The 18,977-nt window shown below is 39.1% G+C and overlaps 1 protein-coding gene across 1 annotated transcript in view; it reads left to right on the top strand.

Moving 5' to 3' along the window:
* Window positions 1-18,977, top strand: part of LOC149434698 (uncharacterized) — a 226,566-nt gene that overhangs the window by 65,501 nt on the left and 142,088 nt on the right. The window contains exons 18-34 of the mRNA XM_089663502.1: window positions 2,602-2,739; window positions 4,824-5,025; window positions 5,582-5,706; window positions 5,821-5,958; window positions 6,686-6,887; window positions 8,919-9,046; window positions 9,157-9,285; window positions 9,841-10,042; window positions 10,587-10,714; window positions 10,832-10,969; window positions 11,929-12,130; window positions 12,832-12,956; window positions 13,070-13,207; window positions 13,662-13,863; window positions 15,225-15,352; window positions 15,466-15,594; window positions 18,200-18,401. Of these exons, the coding sequence (XP_089519628.1) occupies window positions 2,602-2,739; window positions 4,824-5,025; window positions 5,582-5,706; window positions 5,821-5,958; window positions 6,686-6,887; window positions 8,919-9,046; window positions 9,157-9,285; window positions 9,841-10,042; window positions 10,587-10,714; window positions 10,832-10,969; window positions 11,929-12,130; window positions 12,832-12,956; window positions 13,070-13,207; window positions 13,662-13,863; window positions 15,225-15,352; window positions 15,466-15,594; window positions 18,200-18,401 (2,656 nt within the window). The remainder of the gene's footprint in view (window positions 1-2,601; window positions 2,740-4,823; window positions 5,026-5,581; window positions 5,707-5,820; window positions 5,959-6,685; window positions 6,888-8,918; window positions 9,047-9,156; window positions 9,286-9,840; window positions 10,043-10,586; window positions 10,715-10,831; window positions 10,970-11,928; window positions 12,131-12,831; window positions 12,957-13,069; window positions 13,208-13,661; window positions 13,864-15,224; window positions 15,353-15,465; window positions 15,595-18,199; window positions 18,402-18,977) is intronic.

Raw genomic sequence — 18,977 nt, 5'->3', positions numbered from 1 at the left:
CTCACACTGCTGGTGGGTTCCATTTTTTGTCATAGGGTGCTGGCAGATTACGGGCCTCCCATAGCTGCTGCCAGGCCCCTAATCTGCCATGGGCCCCTGTTGTCGCTTGTTGGCATATTCCGCTCGTTCAGATGCTCCTTCTCCTGCTACTCCTCTTCACGGATTCCGTCAGCAGTCTTTCTTGGAATCCGTTTCCAAGAGACAACAGTTTGCGAGCACGCACCAGACGGTGCAGAAACTGAACGTCCTCCTGTCCAAGTTGCTGCTGCCAGGCTCGTAATCTGTCATGCGCCCCTGTACCGCCTCCTCATGCTGCTGCCAGGTCCAGAGTGTGTCATGGGCCCCCGTACCGACTCCAAATGCTGCTGCCAGGCCCGTAATCTGTCATGGGCCCCTGTACCGCCTCCCCATGCTGCTGCCACGTCCAGATTGTGTCATGGGTCCCTGTACGGCCTCCCATTGCTGCTGCCAGGCCTGTAATCTGCCATGGGCCCCCGTACCGACTCCTCATGCTGCTGCCAGGCCCGTAATCTGCCATGGGCCCCTGTACCGCCTCCTCATGCTGCTGCCAGGTCCAGAGTGTGTCATGGGTCCCTGTACGGCCTCCCATTGCTGCTGTCTCTATCGCCACACTCTGCCATGTGCCACTTTCAGGTCTCCTCACACTGCTGGTGGTTTCCATTTTTGTCATAGGGTGCTGTATGGCCTCCCATTGCTGCTGCCTCCACCTCCACACTGTGGCTCCACACTCTGGTTTTGGCCCCGTGACTGCCCAAATGAGTGAAGTGTGCGGTGATTCTAAGATCGACGGCACTCATCTGCATGTCATACTGCCTGACAGTATTATTTCTCTTCCCCAGCAGACTCCAAGGGCATTTAAATTAAAGGTACAGTGTTCAGCACTAATATTAAGTCTCTCTGAAGCCTAGAAACACCCTTTTTTAAGTTAAATTCACAGCGAATATATTCGACTCGAATCGAAATTTTTCTACGAATTCGCCGAATCAGTCGAATCGAATTTTTGAATACTTCGCTCATCTCTACATCCCATCACCAGACCTATCTAAACTAGAAAGTTTTTTCTACTTTTTAACTTTCAGCTACAATTTGTTTTACGTTGTTTAGCTGCTTAAAGCTACATGTCCATCTAAACTATCCTGTCTACATGGAGACGACACTTCCACCGAATTTCAATGCAGACCAATTTAGCCTTGTCACCCTTTTAAACTCTTCCCCTACTTCGGCTCCTTGTTTTAAAATAAAAGTACCCTAATTCCATCAATCTTCTGGCCAGTTCAGTGATGGTTTGGATCCTTCCTTCTCCTATCTGTATCTGGCCATGGTGATGGACTATCCATACTGCAGTATTGATTGACTGAGTAATGATGTGTGAGCTCTGTTCCATTTTGCAGTACCTCGAGCTTGGGCTGTTGCAATGATGAACCCCCCCTCCCCCCCAGGAGGGTGGACCCATGGCAGCCTTGGAAAGGGGATCAATGATGTGGTTTTTCATCAAAACCTGAAGTGGGCTTCAGTAAATGGTGAAGGAGGACACAGTCTGTACCCAGGGACTAATTACATTTGGAGACAGATGTCAGAGAAGTCAGAGCCAATGGTTATCTGAGCATCCCATCACCAGACCTATCTAAACTAGAAAGTTTTTTCTACTTTTAAACTTTCAGCTACAATTTGTTTTACGTTGTTTAGCTGCTTAAAGCTACATGTCCATCAAAACTACCCTGTCTACATGGTGACAACACTTCCACCAGATTTCATTGCAGACCAATTTAGCCTTGTCACCATTTTAAACTCTTCCCCTACTTCGGTTCCTTGTTTTAAAATAAAAGTACCCTAATTCCATCGATCTTCTGTCTAGTCCAGTGAAGGTTTGGATCCTTTCTTCTCCTATCTGTATCTGGCCATGGTGATGGACTATCCATACTGCAGTATTGATTGACTGAGTAATGATGTGTGAGCTCTGTTCCATTTTGCAGTACCTCGAGCTTGGACTGTTGCAATGATGAACCCCCCCCCCCCCCCCAGGAGGGTGGACCCATGGCAGCCTTGGAAAATGGATCAATGATGTGGTCTACCATCAAGGCCTGAAGTGGGCTTCAGTAAATGGTGAAGGAGGACACAGTCTGTACCCAGGGACTAATTACATTTGGAGACAGGTGTCAGAGAAGTCAGAGCCAACGGTTATCTGAGCATCCCATCACCAGACCTATCTAAACTAGAAAGTTTTTTCTACTTTTAAACTTTCAGCTACAATTTGTTTTACGTCGTTTAGCTGCTTAAAGCTACATGTCCATCCAAACTGTCTACCCTGTCTACATGGAGACGACACTTCCACCAGATTTCATTGCAGACCAATTAGCCTTGTCACCCCGTTAAAGGAGTTGATAAAATAAAGGATCTAGTGCAGGAACAACAGATGATAATCCAATATTACAAGTGGGACTCAGAAAAACCAAAATTACATTGTTAAAGCTGGTGACAGACATGCATCATACATGTCATTTTTCTATTTAGTCCAAACTTACATTTTAGCTAACCTGCAAATGGATATTCCATACTGATATCGATATTTTTTTTTTACAGGTCATGCAGAGGTACCAAGCAGTGTGCAGATTGTACGCTCGTCCTCGAGGGATGCTATGGACATCACCTTCCAAAGCTTCAAGACTCCATCTGGACCCATAGTGGCTTATGTCATCATCATGACAACTGATTTACATGGTAGGAACAGCAACCATAATAGAATGATACAAATAATTTGCAGAACTGTTTATCTGAGAATTACTGAATCACTTGTGGACCGCCCACCCACAATGTACTGTGGATGGGCGGCCTGCTCAGGCAAATGAACGTGCCTGTACATTGCTACCTGCTACTGGGTGATTGTACACAGCAGGAATATGTCAGCAAGTCCTGGTCAATGATTCATGGCCGGGATCTGCTGATCGGCTGTCTAGATCACAGCCCAGAGCTCTGTGTTGACAATCAACACAGAGTTTTGTACAGAGGGAACAATCTCTCTGTTTGCAGGGATGAGAAAGTAAGAGATCTATTAGTAAAAAGCAGCACATGTTAAACATATTCAGGCACATATTTAACTCCTTGATGTTAATCCCTTCCCAGCCAGTGTCATTAGTACAGTGTATAGTATAATCACTGATCACTGTATTAGTGTCACTGGCTGTTTATTTATTACAGATACTTATATAGCGCCGTCCATTTACGCAGCATTTTACATATATATTGTACATTCACATCAGTCCCTAACCCTCAAGGGGCGTACAATCTTAGGTCCCTAACTCACATTCATATACTAGGGCCAATTTAGACAGGAGCCAACTAACCTACCAGCATGTCTTTGGAGTGTAGGAGGAAACTGGAGTACCCAGAGGAAACCCACACAGACAGAACATACAAACTCCAGGCAGGTAGTTCCGTGGCTGGGATTTGAACCAACGACCCTAGTACTGCCAGGCAGTAGTGCTAACCATTTAGCCACTGGCTGTTAGTCAGTTCCCCCAGCATAAGTTAGTGTCAGATTGTTCTCCACACTATTGCAGTTCCATTATAAGTCACTGATCACCGCCATTAGTAGTATAAAAAAAATCCAGTATATTTAACATAGTTTGTAGGTGCTATAACTTACATGCAAATCTATAAATATATACTTATTGTGATTTTTCTAACAAAAACATGTAGCAGAATACATGTCGGCCAAAATTTATGAAGACATTTTATTTTTTTATTGGATATGTTTTGTAGCATAAAGTAAAAAAAATGTTTTTATTTTTAAAATGTTTGGTATTTTTTCAAATAAAAAGCCCAGTGGTGATCAAATACCACCAAAAGATAGCTCTATTTGTTTGAAAAAAAAATTATTTAAGTTCAGTTTTGGTACAGCATTGCATGACCGTGCAATTACCAATTAAATGAGTGCAGTGCTAAATAGCAAAAAATGGCCTGGCCTTGAAGGGGGTAAAATCTTCTGGAGAGAAAGAGGTTAAAGTGACTAGCCTTGAATTTTTTTTTTTTTTGAAAGATAGTGTTTTCTGAATCTAACTTGCTTTAACTGTAGTTGAGATGTAATTTTATCCTCCCACTGAGTGCGTTGAATTCAATGAGTTGGTTATCTGGTAGACTTTTATTGTGAAAAAAGGATCAGTAAACCACAACCAGTGTGCAACACTTGAAGAAAATATAGATGCCGCGTTCTATCAATACCTATTACCTGTATATAGTATAAAAACTGTATTTACATTAAATATCTAATAGCTGCATGATCTCTTATGTGTAACCATACATGATTGCAATGCCAATCAATACCCAAACATGTGTTAATAGTGAATAAATAAATTAGGAAAATATATATCAAAATTGGTGATATAAAATAAAAAAAAAATATATATATAATAAAAGTCTGTACAAAATTATTCAAAATTGTGTCCTTCGATGATTAAATAAATAATCCAATTAATAAACTGAAAAATATGAAAAATGAATAAAAGGTGCAATTCCATAAATATTGTGCAAAAACACAAAACAAACTTGGTGCAGAGTTCAGCAGGGATGAAATATCTGTGTGCTCTCCTTCCAATCAGCCTGAATTGAATTTCACCTTTTATTCATTTTTTATATTTTTCAATTTATTAATTGGATTATTTATTTAATCATCGAAGGACACAAATTTGAATAATTTTGTACAGACTTTTATTCTTTTTTTTTTTTATTTTATATCAGGTTGTTGAAAGTATTTTCTTTGGTCATTTGTTATTCCATCCCATTGGTCATTCTCTTTTGTCTTTCAGGCCACAGACCAACTACGGGGTCTTTATCAAAGACATATAATGATTTCAAGAATGGGTTGACCAGGACTTACGTGACCTCTGTCATTGAGCCACAGAATATCCAGAACGCTGACCAATCGAATAATATAAGTGTCCACGTGGGAGATGGCACTGTTTCAAAGGGATACATCAATGGACCGTTGGACCCCACATTAGACTACAGGTAATGGAGTTGCTTTCACATCCATCCTACAGGATACACCTTGTGCTTAAATATCAAGAGACACATTGTTCAGGCAACAGACTGAATCTCTGTTGAATTGGCTGGCGGTGGAAAAATGTGATAAATTCCACATATGGAGTTTTAGAAAAGTTTCAATATAATATTTACTAGTAATGAGCTAAATTGGGAGTTTCCACTTCGGTGAAAATTCAGCAAGAATTCTTTTTTTTTTTTAAATCAGCAAAAGTGTGATATGATTCTCAAGTCAATTATAATATGATAATCATGTGACATTGTTTAGCAAGGTGTTGGCAGTAGAGTACGTATTATGGCTGGGGTTGGCCTTGTTTATCAAAAAAGCCATTAACCTGTCAGCATTGGTAAGGTGATCACATGGCTTTCTTAGCAAACAAATCCATGTTTTTTTGGTATTCCTCTAAGCAGTCTGTATAGTGAAACATGAAAATAATGTCAATGAAATTTTTAAGAAAATGTTACATTTACTCCAAAATCATTCCTCACAAATAAAGATGGATGTCAATCTCTTGACTTTCAGGGTCTACATAGTTGGCTTTACCGCCATAAACTTTGATTCAGCCACAAACACCATCAATGAAGATCAGTCAACAGCATCTGTTTCCAGCTTCTCTGGTTCTACTTCAACTTCTACTTTTAGAACAGGTATACACATATTGTAATATACTGTATTTACAGTTAATTTGTTTTCACATTTACTATTTGTGATATATATTTTAGAGTTGACCACCTATATGTATATATTGAATTATTTTTAAGGTCATGCAGAGATACCAGGCAGTGTGCAGATTGTTCGTTCATCCACGAGGGATGCTATGGACATCACCTTCCAAAGTTTCGAGACTCCACATGGACCCATAGTGGCTTATGCCATCATCATGACCACCGATTTACATGGTAGGAACAGCAAATATAGAAGATTGATGCAAATTAGTTGCTGGAACTTTTCTACTGATCTTCATTTAAACTGACTAGTCTTGCATTTTTGGAAGGATGAGATTTCCTAAGTCCAAATTGCTTTAACTGTAGTTGAGGCGTGATTTTAGCCACCCACAGAGTGCATTGAATTCAATGAGTTTGTAGTCTCATTGACTTTCATTGTGAAACTAATCAGTAAACCACAACCCTTGTACGACACCATTGGGCACAACAAAGATCCAGAGTATGTACTGAGCTAACATGCATCACTGTAGTTGAGATGTCATGTTAGCCACATGGAGTGCAGTGAATTCAATGAGTTCACTGCCTAGTAGACATTCATTGTGAACAGAATCAATAAACAACAACCATTGTGTGACACCACTAAGCAGAAAGCAGGTCCAGAATACGTAATGAGCCTCTATGGCTTCTTTCATGTACATTTAGACTTACACGTTATGACTAGAAAACACGTACTGGTAATATTATTAAAAAATAATCCATTATTTTCTCGGGAGGCTTCAAGCAATAAGGATTCCTTTTAAAAAAAAAACTGAATAAAAATTTAAATAATGTTTTTTTTTTCAAGAAAAACTAAAAGCTAGGCTGAATCTACCAAATATTGAAAATATCAACAGGCTGTTGAAAGCATTTTCTGTGGTCATTTGTCATTCCATCCCATTGGTCATTCTCTTTTGTCTTTCAGGCCACAGACCAACTAAGGGATCTTTAGCAAAGACTTATAATGATTTCAAGAATGGATTGACCAAGACTTATGTGACCTCTGTCATTGAGCCAAAGAATATCCAGAACCTTGACCAATCGAATAGGATAAGTGTCCATGTGGGAGATGGCACTGTTTCAAAGGGATATGTTAATGGTCCGTTGGACCCCACATTAAACTACAGGTAATAGCATTGCTTCCACATCCATCCAACAAGAAACACTTTGTGTTTAAAAATCACATTATTATTATTAAATATTATTATTATTATTATACAGGATTTATATAGCGCACATTGCTCAGACAACAGACTAGATCTTTGTTAAATTTGCTGGCAGTGAAAGAATTTAAAAATTTCCAAATACAGAGATTAAGAAAGTTCTTTATACTAAATTTGGTATTGATGAGCTAAATTGTGAGTTTCCACTACGATGAAAATTTAGCACCAATAGGATATATTTTAACCACTTGACCTTCATTACCAGGGTATTTTTTACTGTTCAACACTGCTCTACTTTAACTGGCAACTGTTTGGCCATACAACACTGTACTTAAATTATATTCATATCATTTTCACACAAATAGAGCTTTCGTTTTTGAAAAAAAAATAATATTTTCTACTTTTTGTTATAAAACATATCCAATAAAAACAAAATCACATTTCTTCATAAATGTGGGCCAAAATGTATTCTCTTACATCTTTGGGTGTAAAAAAAAATCCAATATGTGTTTATTAATTGGTTTATGTGAAAGTGATAGCGTCTACAAGCTATGGTATGTATACTTGAATTTATGCATCAATAGACATTATACTGTTAATAGAAGTGATCAGCGATTTATAGTGGAACTGTGATAGTGTGGAGGGCAATCTAGTACTAACAGACACTAACTGAGTAACTGACACTAATATCACATATGACACAAATACAGTGATCATATATAATATTGTGCACTATAAAGTGTACGAATGACACTTGCTGGAATGGGGCAACCAAGGAGTTAACTGTGTGCTTAAAAAGTGTAATGTGTCTAATATGTGCTGCTTTTGCTTACAGATCTGACTGTTTTTTTCTCCCTGCTTTTCAGGGAGAAGAAACAGCCTGATCGCAGTCTGTGTACAGACTTCTCTATGTTTGTAAACACAGGACTCATTGGCTGTAACTTACTAACAGATTCATTCTGTGTTCGATCATAGCACAGATATCCTGAGTGCGTGAGCCCCCCAAATCTGGAAGAAAGCCAGTATGTACATGAACGTTGCCGCTCGCTCGCAGTATATTTATTGTGAGTGGGATGGCAAGTGGTTAAAAAACTTTTAGCATCAAAGCGTAATATGATTCTTAAGTCAATTACAACATGATAATCATGTGAAGTTGTTTATCAAAGGCTTGTCAGTAGGGTAAGCATCAGGGCTGCTGTTAGAAACCACAGGGCCCCATACAGGTCACGTTAAAGAAAAAAAAAACAGTTTACTATGCTTCAGTTATGAATGAGCACAGTGATAAGTATTGATCACTCATTGTGCTCATTCATGAAATGAAGGGGCTGGTTAATGTGACATATTTATCAGACCATTCCTCTACTCTCCATCCTGAAGGATCCTAATGTGTGCCTGTAGCTGGAAGGAGAGGAGGGAAGCCGGAACTGTGGGGGCCCAGGCAGCTGGGTGAATCAAATGTGCACAGAGAGGGTGATTGGCATGGTAGGCGGGGGGGGGGGGCAATTACTGGAACCGATCCCCTGTAGGGCTCTCTCTGCAACAGCTGAAAACCAGCGGGAGAGGAGAAGAATCAAGCTTTTCAGAAGCTGCAGGGAGAGCCATACATCGGATCAATTTCAATAATTGCCGCCTCCCCACACTGTGCCGACCACCCTCCTCGCTCACATCCGATTCACCTGGCTGCCTGGGCCCCCCTGCTAGCCTGGGCCCCGTACAGAAGGACTGGAGGTACCCCCTTATCCATGGCCCTGGTAAGCATTATGGCTGGGGGTTGGTCTTGTTTATCGACAAAGCCATTAATCACGATGTCAGCACTGGTATGGTGATGACATGGCTTTCTTAAAAAAACAAATCCATGTTTTTTTGGTGCTATTCCTTTAAGCAGTCTCTATGGTGAAACATGAGGTTAATGCCTATGACATTTTTGTGAAAATGTTACATTTGCTGCAAAATCACTCCTCGCAAATAAAAAGACATTGATCTCTTGACTTTCAGGGTCTACATAGTAGGCTTTACCGGTATAAACTTTGATTCAGCCACAAACACCATCAATGAAGATCAGTCAACAGCAACTGTTACCAGCTTCTCTGGTTCTACTTCCACAACGTCTACATTTAGAACAGGTATATATGTATTGTAATGTACAGTATTGACAGTTAACATTTTTCACATTTACCATTTGTGATATACATTTTGGAATTGATCACCTATATCTATATATTAAATTATGCAGAGATACCAGGCAGTGTGCAGATTGTTCGCTCATCCTCGAGGGATGCTATGGACATCACCTTCCAAAGTTTCGAGACTCCACATGGACCCATAGTGGCTTATGCCATCATCATGACAACTGATCTACATGGTAAGAACAGCAATCATAATGGAATTGTACAAATAAGTTGCAGAACTGTTAACCAAGCATCACTTAAACTGACCAGTCTTGCATTTTTTTGAAGGTTAGGGTTTCCTAAGTCTAACTTGCTTTAACTGTAGTTGACCTGTGATTTTAGACTCCTACGGGGTGCTTTGAATTCAATGAGTTGGGTGTCTCATAGACTGATTGTGAAAAAGATAAATAAATTACGTGACACTGAGCAGAAAGCAGATCCAGAATACATAATGAACTAACACGGCTTCCTTCATGTTCATTTAGAATTAGACATTATAACTAGAAAAAGCATATTGGTAACATTATTCTTTTTAAAAAACCTTTATTTTATTGGGATGCCTCAATCATTATGTTTTCCCTTAAAGACAAAGACAGAATTTAATTGAAAAAAATATTTTTTTTTTGTCAAGAAAAAATAAAAAGTGAGGCTTAATCTATCAAATAAAGAGAATATCATCAGGTTGTTGAAAGTATTTTCTTTGGCCATTTGTTATTCTATTCCATTGGTCATTCTCTTGTGTCTTTCAGGCCACAGACCAACTAAAGGGTCTTTAACAAAGACATATAATGATTTCAAGAATGGGCTGACCAGGACTTATGTGACCTCTGTCATTGAGCCGCAGAATATCCAGAACCTTGACCAATCGAATAAGATAAGTGTCCATGTGGGAGATGGCACTGTTTCAAGGGGATATGTCAATGGACCATTGGATCCCACATTAGACTACAGGTAATGGAGTTATTTCTACATCCATCCAACAAGACATACCTTGTGTTTAAAAATCAAGACTCGCATTGCTCCGACAATAGACTGAATATTTGTTAAATCCTCTGGTGGTGGAAGAATTTGAAAATTTCCAAATATAGAGTTTAAAAAAGATCTCTATACAATATTTACTAGTGATGAGATACATTATGAGTTTCCACTCTGGTGAAAATTTCTAAATATGTGTTTTAAAAAACAAATTTGCAGCAAAAAAGTGATATGATTCTCAAGTCAATTATAACATGGTAATCATGTGACATTGCTCATTAAAGGCTTGCCAGTAGAGTAAGCATTATAGCTAGGTTTAGCCTTATTTATAAACAAAGCTACTAATCTCAATGTTGGAACTGGTAAGGTGATCACATGGCTTTCTTAGAAAACAAATCCATGCTATTTTGGTATTCCTCAAAGCAGTCTGTATGGTGAATCATGAGGTAATGTTTATGAAGTTTCAATGAAAATCACCCCTCTCAAATAAAAAGATGAACATCGATCTCTTGACTTTCAGGGTCTACATAGTAGGCTTTACCGCTATAAACTTTGATCCAGCCACAAATGCTATCAATGAAGATCAGTCAACAGCATCTGTTTCCAGCTTCTCTGGTTCTACTTCAACAACTTCTACTTTTAGACAAGGTAGGTTTGTCTGGTAATGTACTGTATTTAAAGGAAATATTATTCACATTTACCATTTGTGATATACTGTGCATTTCGGAGTTTGTCACCTACATCTATATATGAATTATGTTTAAGGCCATGCAGAGATACCAGGCAGTGTGCAAATTGTTCGCTCATCCTCGAGGGATGCTATGGACATCAACTTCCAAAGTTTCGAGACTCCATCTGGACCCATAGTGGCTTATGCCATCATCATGACAACCGATATACATGGTAGGAACAGCAATCATATTAGAATTATGCAAATCAGTTGCAGAACTTGTCAGCTGGTCATCACTCAAACTGACTAGTCTTGCATTTTTGGAAGGATAAGGTTTCCTAAGTCAAACTTGCTTTCACTGTAGTTGAGGTGTGATCAGTGGTGTATTTAGTTTTTTTTGCTGCCTTAGGCAATACAAAAATCAGACACCCCCCCCCCCCCTTCCCAGAAGAGAGAGCCTGACACTGACCAACACCAGACCCCCTACCCCCAGGAGAGAGCCTGACTGTGACCAACAACACCCCTGCCAGCCCACCCAACCCACCCAAGAGAGCCTTCCACTTACACACACCCCCACTGAGAGAAAGACACTCACCTTCACAGATCTGGACATCCCTGGGAATGAGAGTCGGGCTCTGCATGCACCATCAAGCAGCCTTCAGCCTCTTTTGGATCCCACCTGGTCCCTTCTTCCTGGGAGGTGCTGCCCCCTGAAAAATGCCGCCTTAGGAAAATGCCTTGTTCACCTTGTGGTAAATACGCCCCTGGGTGTGATTTTAACCACCCACAGAGTGCATTGAATTCAATGAGTCTGTAGTCTTAGCCCTTCGTTGTGAAAAGAATCTGTAAACCACAACCCTTGAATGAAGCCACTGGGCGTAAAGCAGATCCAGAATATATATTGAGCTAACGAAGCTTCCATCATCTACATTTAGAATTTTAAGTTATGATTAGAAAACATATATTGGTAACATTATTTTTAAAAAAAAGTCCTTAGTTTTATTGGGATGCCTTAAACATTAAGCATTCTCTTAACAAAAAAAAATGAAAAAATGAATAATGACTTTTTCCAGAAAAGATAAAAAGTGGGGTTAAATCTTTCAAATATAGAAAATATTATCAGGCTTTTTGAAAGTATTATCTTTGGTCATTTATCACTCTATTCCATTGGTCATTCTATTTTGTCTTTCAGGCCACAAACCCACCAAGGGATCTTTATCATACACTTATGATGATTTCAAGAATGGGTTGACCAAGACCTATGTGACTTCTGTCATTGAGCCACAGAATATCCAGAACACTGACCAATCAAATAGAATAAGTGTCCATGTGGGAGATGGCACTATTTCTAGGGGATACGTCAATGGACCATTGGACCCTGCTTTAAACTACAGGTAATGGAGTTACTTCTAAATCCATCCAACAAGACACACCTTGTGTTTAAAAATCAAGAGTCACATTGCTCAGGCAACAGACGGAATCTTTGTTAAATCCACTGGTGGTGAAAGAATTTGAAAAGTTCCAAATATAAAGTTTAAGAAAGATCTCTACAATATTTACTAGTGATTAGATAAATTGTGAGTTTCCACTGTGGTGAAAATTCAGAAATAATTATGTATTAAAAACAAAATAGAACAAAAGAGTGATATGATTCTCAGGTCAATTATAACATGGTAATCATGTAACAATGCGTATTAAAGGCTTGCCAGTAGAGTAGGCATTATGGCTAGGGTTGGCCTTGGTTATTACCAAAGCCATTCATCTCAATGTTGGAAATGGTAAGGTGATCACATGGCTTTCTTAGAGAACAAATCCATGCCATTTTGGTATTTCTCAAAGCAGTCTGTATAGTGAATCAGAAGGTAATGTTGATGAAGTTTCAATTAAAAAGTTACATTTGCTGCAAAAGCATTCCTCGCAAAAAAAAAAATGGACGTTGATCTCATCTCAAACCCATGTCTTTTGGTATCCCTCCAAGCAGTCTGCATGGTGAAACATGATATTAGTGTCGATGAAGTGTCAGTGAAATTGATACATTTGCTGCAAAATCATTCCTCCCAAATAATATAATGGACGTTGATCTCTTGACTTTCAGGGTCTTCATAGTAGGGTTTACTGCTATAAACTTTGATCCAGCCACAAACGCTATCAATGAAGATCAATCAACGGCAAGTGTTACCAGCTTCTCTGGTTCTACTTCAACTTCTACTTTTAGACAAGGTAGTTATATCTGATAATGTACTGTATTTACAATTAATTTATTTCACATTTGCCATTTGTAATATACATTTCAGGGTTGGTCACCTATATCTATATATCAAATTATTTTTAAGGTCATGAAGAGATACCAGGCAGTATGCAGATTGTTCGCTCATCCTCGAGGGATGCTATGGACATCACCTTCCCAAGTTTTGAGACTCCACATGGACCCATAGTGGCTTATGCCATCATCATGACAACCAATTTACATGGTAGGAACAGTAATCACAATAGAATGATACAAATTAGTTGCTGGAACTTTTCTACTGATCTTCATTTAAACTGACTAGTCTTGCATTTTTGGAAGGATAGTTTGGAAAAATTGCTTTAACTATAGTGAAGGTGTGATTTTAACCACCCACAGAGTGCATTGAATTCAATGAGTTTGTAGTCTTGTAGACTTTCATTGTGAAACGAATCGGTAAACCACAACCCTTGTATGACACCATTGGGCACAAAGAAGATCCAGAGTATGTCCTGAGCTAACATGGCTTCCATCATGTACATTTGGAATTTAAAGAATTTAAAAATGTTAAATGATTTTTTAAAGAAAAGATATATGATTCTAAATCTATCAAATATTGAAAATATTATCAGGTTGCTTGAAAGTATTATCTTTGGTCATTTATCATTCTATTCTATTGGTCATTTTCTTTTGTATTTCAGGCCATAAAATGACCAAGTGGTCTTTATCAAACACTTATGATGATTTCAAGAACGGGTTGACCAGGACTTATGTGACTTCTGTCATTGAGCCGCAGAATATCCAGAACCTTGACCAATCAAATAAGATAAGTGTCCATGTGGGAGATGGCACTGTTTCAAGGGGATACATCAATGGACCTTTGGACCCCACATTAAACTACAGGTAATAGAGTTACAGTGGGGCAGAAAAGTATTTAGTCAGTCACCAATTGTGCAAGTTCTCCCACTTAAAAAGATGAGAGAGGCCTGTAATTGGCATCATAGGTAGACCTCAACTATGAGAGACAAAATGAGAAAAAAAATCCAGACAATCACATTGGCTCATTTCGAAAGAATTTATTTGCAAATTATGGTGGAAAATAAGTATTTGGTCAATATGAAAAGTTAATCTCAATACTTTGTTATATATCCTTTGTTGGCAATGACAGAGGTCAAACGTTTCCTGTAAGTCTTCACAAGGTTGGCACACACTGTTGCTGGTATGTAGGCCCATCCTCAATGCAGATCTCCTCTAGAGCAGTGATGTTTTGGGGCTGTCGCTGGGCAACACGGACTTTCAACTTCCTCCAAAGGTTTTCTATGGGGTTGAGATCTGGAGACTGGCTAGGCCACTCCAGGACCTTGAAATGCTTCTTACGAAGCCACTCCTTCGTTGCCCGGGCGGTATGTTTGGGATCATTGTCATGTTGGAAGACTAAATACTTTTTTGCCCCACTGTATGTCCACATCCATCCAGTAAGACACCTTGTGTTTAACTGCTTAAGGACCACCCTATAGCAGATATACAGAATCACATATATATACGTCATTTTGCATTTCCGGGTAGGGGGTGCGCACGAGCCATTAGCTCCCAAACTGATAGTTCAGATAAATTGCCAAATATAGACAGGAATACAGTACCCAGAATAGAGTAAAAAAAGGAAGCTGTTCTTGGTGAAAAGAGAGAGGAGGAAAACAAAAAAAACATTTCGGGATCCAAAAAAACCTTTCTCAAGAACCTCCTAGGTAGGGAGTTTGGGAGCTAATGCCTTGATTTGGGAATCTAATGAGAGAGATCCAATTGGCATCCATCTACATCCAGTATTTGGAGTTCACCGTATCCTCCCAGAGTCGTCAGTGACGGAGTTCGTCATCCTAATTTGATATCCGTACCATGCTTTTCCTGACCGGCACTTAATTGTGTGGTCATTCAAGTCTGGTAAGAGGCAGTATTTTTTGAGGTGCTGGTGATGGTGGATACCCAAGGTGTTTTTTTGAACTGTTTGAATTTTTATGAATCACGTGATATTGTTTATCAAAGGGTTGGCTGTATTTTGGCTAGGGTTGGTCATGTTTATCAACAAAACCAATAATCTCAGCACTGATAAGGTGATCACATGACTTTCTTAGAAAACACATTTTTTTTGTATTCCTCCAAGCAGTCTGTATGGTGAAACATGAGGCTAATGTCAATGAAAATGTTGCATTTGCTGCATAATCATTCCACCAATATAAAAAGATGGACATCAATCTCTTGACTTTCAGGGTCTACATAATAGGCTTTACCGGTATAAACTTTGATCCAGCCACAAACACCATCAATGCGGATCAATCAACAGCATCTGTTTCCAGCTTCTCTGGTTCTACTTCAACAACTTCTACTTTTAGAACAGGTAGGTATGTCTGGTAATGTACTGTATTTACAGCTCACATTTTTCACATTTACCATTTGTGATATACATTTGGGAGATGATCACCTATATTTATATATTGAATTATTTTGTAGAGATACCAGGAACCGTGCAGATTGTTCGCTCATCCTCAAGAGATGCTATGGACATCACCTTCCAAAGTTTTGAGACTCCAAATGGACCCATAGTGGCTTATGCCATCATCATGACAACCAATTTACATGGTAGGAATAGCAATCATAATATATTTATGCAAATTCGTTTCAGAACTGTTAAACTGAGCATTACTGACCTAAACTGACTAGTCTTGCATTGTTTGAAGTATGTGGTTCCCTGAATCCTATTTGCTTTATCTGTAGTTGAGATGTGATGTTAGCGAGTGCTTTGAATTCAATGGTTTGGTTGTCTCATAGACCTGTACTGTCAAAAAGATCCATAATGTGACATTGCAAAGCAGAAAACAGATCCAGAATTCTTAGAGCTCATGTACACTGCAGCTGATAAACTCACGTTTAGGAGCTGTTCAGCATTTTTTCAGCAGCCCCTGAACTCTCCCTAATGTTTTCCTATGTGCCCATGTACACATCTTTGTTTACAGTCGTTTACAGGCATTTGAGTTTACAGTCATTTTTTTGAACACAGAAAACATGCATTCAGCAGTCAATTTTATCAACGCTTCAAATGCTTGTAAACGCAACTAAACGCGTCAAAGCGCGTTTCTAAGCAATTGTGTCTGAAATTTGTTTTTAACTCTTCCAGTTCCCAATTCTGTCCAGAGCCCTTTTTTCATCATGAAAAATGCATGGAAAGCGTTTTCAAGGTACTCAGATGGACAAAACACTGAACACAGGATGTTCCTACCAAACTTGCAGGCATTGTAATGATCAATTCACACCTGAGACCTCTCCCACCCTTGGAAACAAAAGATATGTTAATGACCATTCACACCTCAGTTCTCTCCAACCCTTGGAAACAAAAGATATGTTAATGACCATTCACACCTCAGACCTCTCGGACCCTTGGAAACAAAAGATATGTTAATGACCATTCACACCTCAGACCTCACCCACCCTTGGAAACAAAAGATATGTTAATGACCATTCACACCTCAGACCTCTCCCAACCTTGTAAACAAAAGATATGGTAATGACCATTGCACCTCAAATTCCTCATGAAGACCCCCTGCCAGGTGGCCTTAATGACTCCCTCCACCAGACACCTTTCCCACCCTTGGAAACAAAAGATATGTTAATGACCATTCACACCTCAGACCTCTCCCACCCTTGGAAACAAAAGATATGTTAATGACCATTCACACCTCAGACCTCTCCCACCCTTGGAAACAAAAGATATGTTAATGTCAATGAGCAACTCACACCTAAACTAATCTCAACACGTACTGCTCTCTCTACTTCTGCTCTCTGTATTTCTCTAAAACAGTTAATAATTTACCAGTGCATTCTGGGCATTTGGGAGATTCTCCTGTGCTTATCTTTAGAAAGCGCTTCTAAACGTAGACACATGTAAATGCGTTATGCAACCGCGGCTAAACAGACGTTTTTTAACCTATGTTTTCCAGCAGTCAGTTTCCATCGTTCAGAAGTGTCCCGTGTACATGGAGCCTTAATGAGCTAACATGGCTTCCTTCATGTACTTTTAGAATTACAAATTATAACAAGAAAACACATTATTGATAACATTATTTATTTGCTTCCTGCCCAGCCACTGTACATATATGGCCAGGCGAAACAAGCGTCGTCTTGGGAGTACTGCATGGGCCAGTGTTTCCTACCAGAAGCATCAGAACCTCATGCGTAATCCTGGGGGCATGCAGTGGGCCAATCTGTGACTGCTGTGTTTGATCACTGATCGTGATAATGGGCCATTGTGATTGGCCTAGGTACCATGTGACCAATCGTAGCAAACACATGAACAGTAGTAAACAATGACTGTCATTCATTACACTGTTGCTTACGTCTGTGATCTTTGTGATTTATCACAGCAATCTCATGACTCTGGGCCACCCATAGCAACCCTGTACCATGTGATAGCTGTGTCCAACCTCAACAATCACATTTGTAAGCAATATCATCCTGAATAAAATCATATTCCCTGGATCAACTTTACCTATAAATGTTGGGTGTCTACTTTCCAAAAAGGGGTCATTTGGGGGTTTTTTGTACTATCCTGGCAATTTAGGGCTTCAAGAAATGAAGTAGGAAGCCATTACATTAGGACTGATCAATTTTCAAACATATATAATGCAATTTGTAGACTTTAGAACTTTCACAAGGACTTACACCGATTTTGGTTATTTTTTACCAAAGAAATATGGCAGAATACATTTTGGCATAAATTTATGAGAAAGAATATTTTTTATTTTTGAATACTTTCCAAAATATTGTGACAGATGTTTTTTATTTATATAGCAAAAAATAAAAAATAAAAAAAAACCCCAATGCTGAATAGATACCACCAAAACAAAGCTCTATCTGCCACAAGAAAATAATGAAAATTTCATTTGGGTACAGTTTTGCATGAGTAATTTTCATTCAAAATGTGACAGAGCTGAAATCTGGAAAAAGGCCTGGGCAGGATTGGGGTGAAACAGTCGTGAGGTAGCTAAACAAAACAAATCCTTTTTTTCTTGGGATGCATCAAACATTCGGTATTCCCTTTTAAAAGAAAGACAGTAAAAATTAACCTATTGATATTTTTCAAGAAAAAAACAAAAAGTGAGACTGCATCTATCAAATATAGGTTGTTCAAAGTATTTTCTTTGGTCATTTCTCATTCTATCCCAATGGTCATTCTCTTTTTGTGTTTTAGGCCACAAACCAGCTAAGGGGTCTTTATCAAAGACTTATAATGATTTCAAGAATGGGTTGACTAGGACTTATGTGACTTCTGTCATTGAGCCACAGAATATCCAGAATGCTGACCAATTGGATAAAATAAGTGTCCATGTTGGAGATGGCACTGTTTCAAGGGGATACATCAATGGACTGTTGGATCCCACATTAAACTACAGGTAATGGCGTTACTTCAACACCCATCCGAGACACACCTTGAGTTTAAAAACCAAATGTCACATTGCTGACACTAGGCTGAATGTCTGTTTTATTGAATGGTGTTGGAAGGATTTAAAAAGTTCCAAATATAGATTTTAAGAAAGTTCCCTGTATAATATTTACAGTATTTTCTGGCGTATAAGACTACTTTTTATACTTAAAAATATACCTCAAAAATTGGGGACCGTCTTATACGCTGGGTATAAAATGTGAACCTTGAGTTTGTTTGGGTCAAGCTGGCTGGATGTGCAGTAATGTACATACAGTATACCATGCTGAGCCAAGCTGGCTCAAAACAAATGTCCCTATGACAGATTAACCTGTGAGCCCGCTGGATGTGCGGTATATACAGTATACTGCGCTGAGCCAAGAGGTTTCAAAATGTACCGGTACGTCCCTACTGTAATCAGCCCGCTGGATGCGTGTATGTCAGATAGCTGCGGCTACATACAGTATACACTGGGCCAATCACGGCAAGTGATGTATTCTACTAATGAATACAAAGCCTGCTCGGATTGGCTGAGTCAGAGAGGTGG

Source organism: Staurois parvus, unplaced genomic scaffold (assembly GCF_062004578.1).
Source record: "Staurois parvus isolate SC_StPar_1 unplaced genomic scaffold, SC_StPar_1.0 ptg001702l, whole genome shotgun sequence".
NCBI classification, from domain to species: Eukaryota; Metazoa; Chordata; class Amphibia; order Anura; family Ranidae; genus Staurois; species Staurois parvus.
The sequence above is the reverse complement of the archived record's forward strand: the minus strand, read 5'-3'. Positions and strand labels throughout refer to the sequence as shown.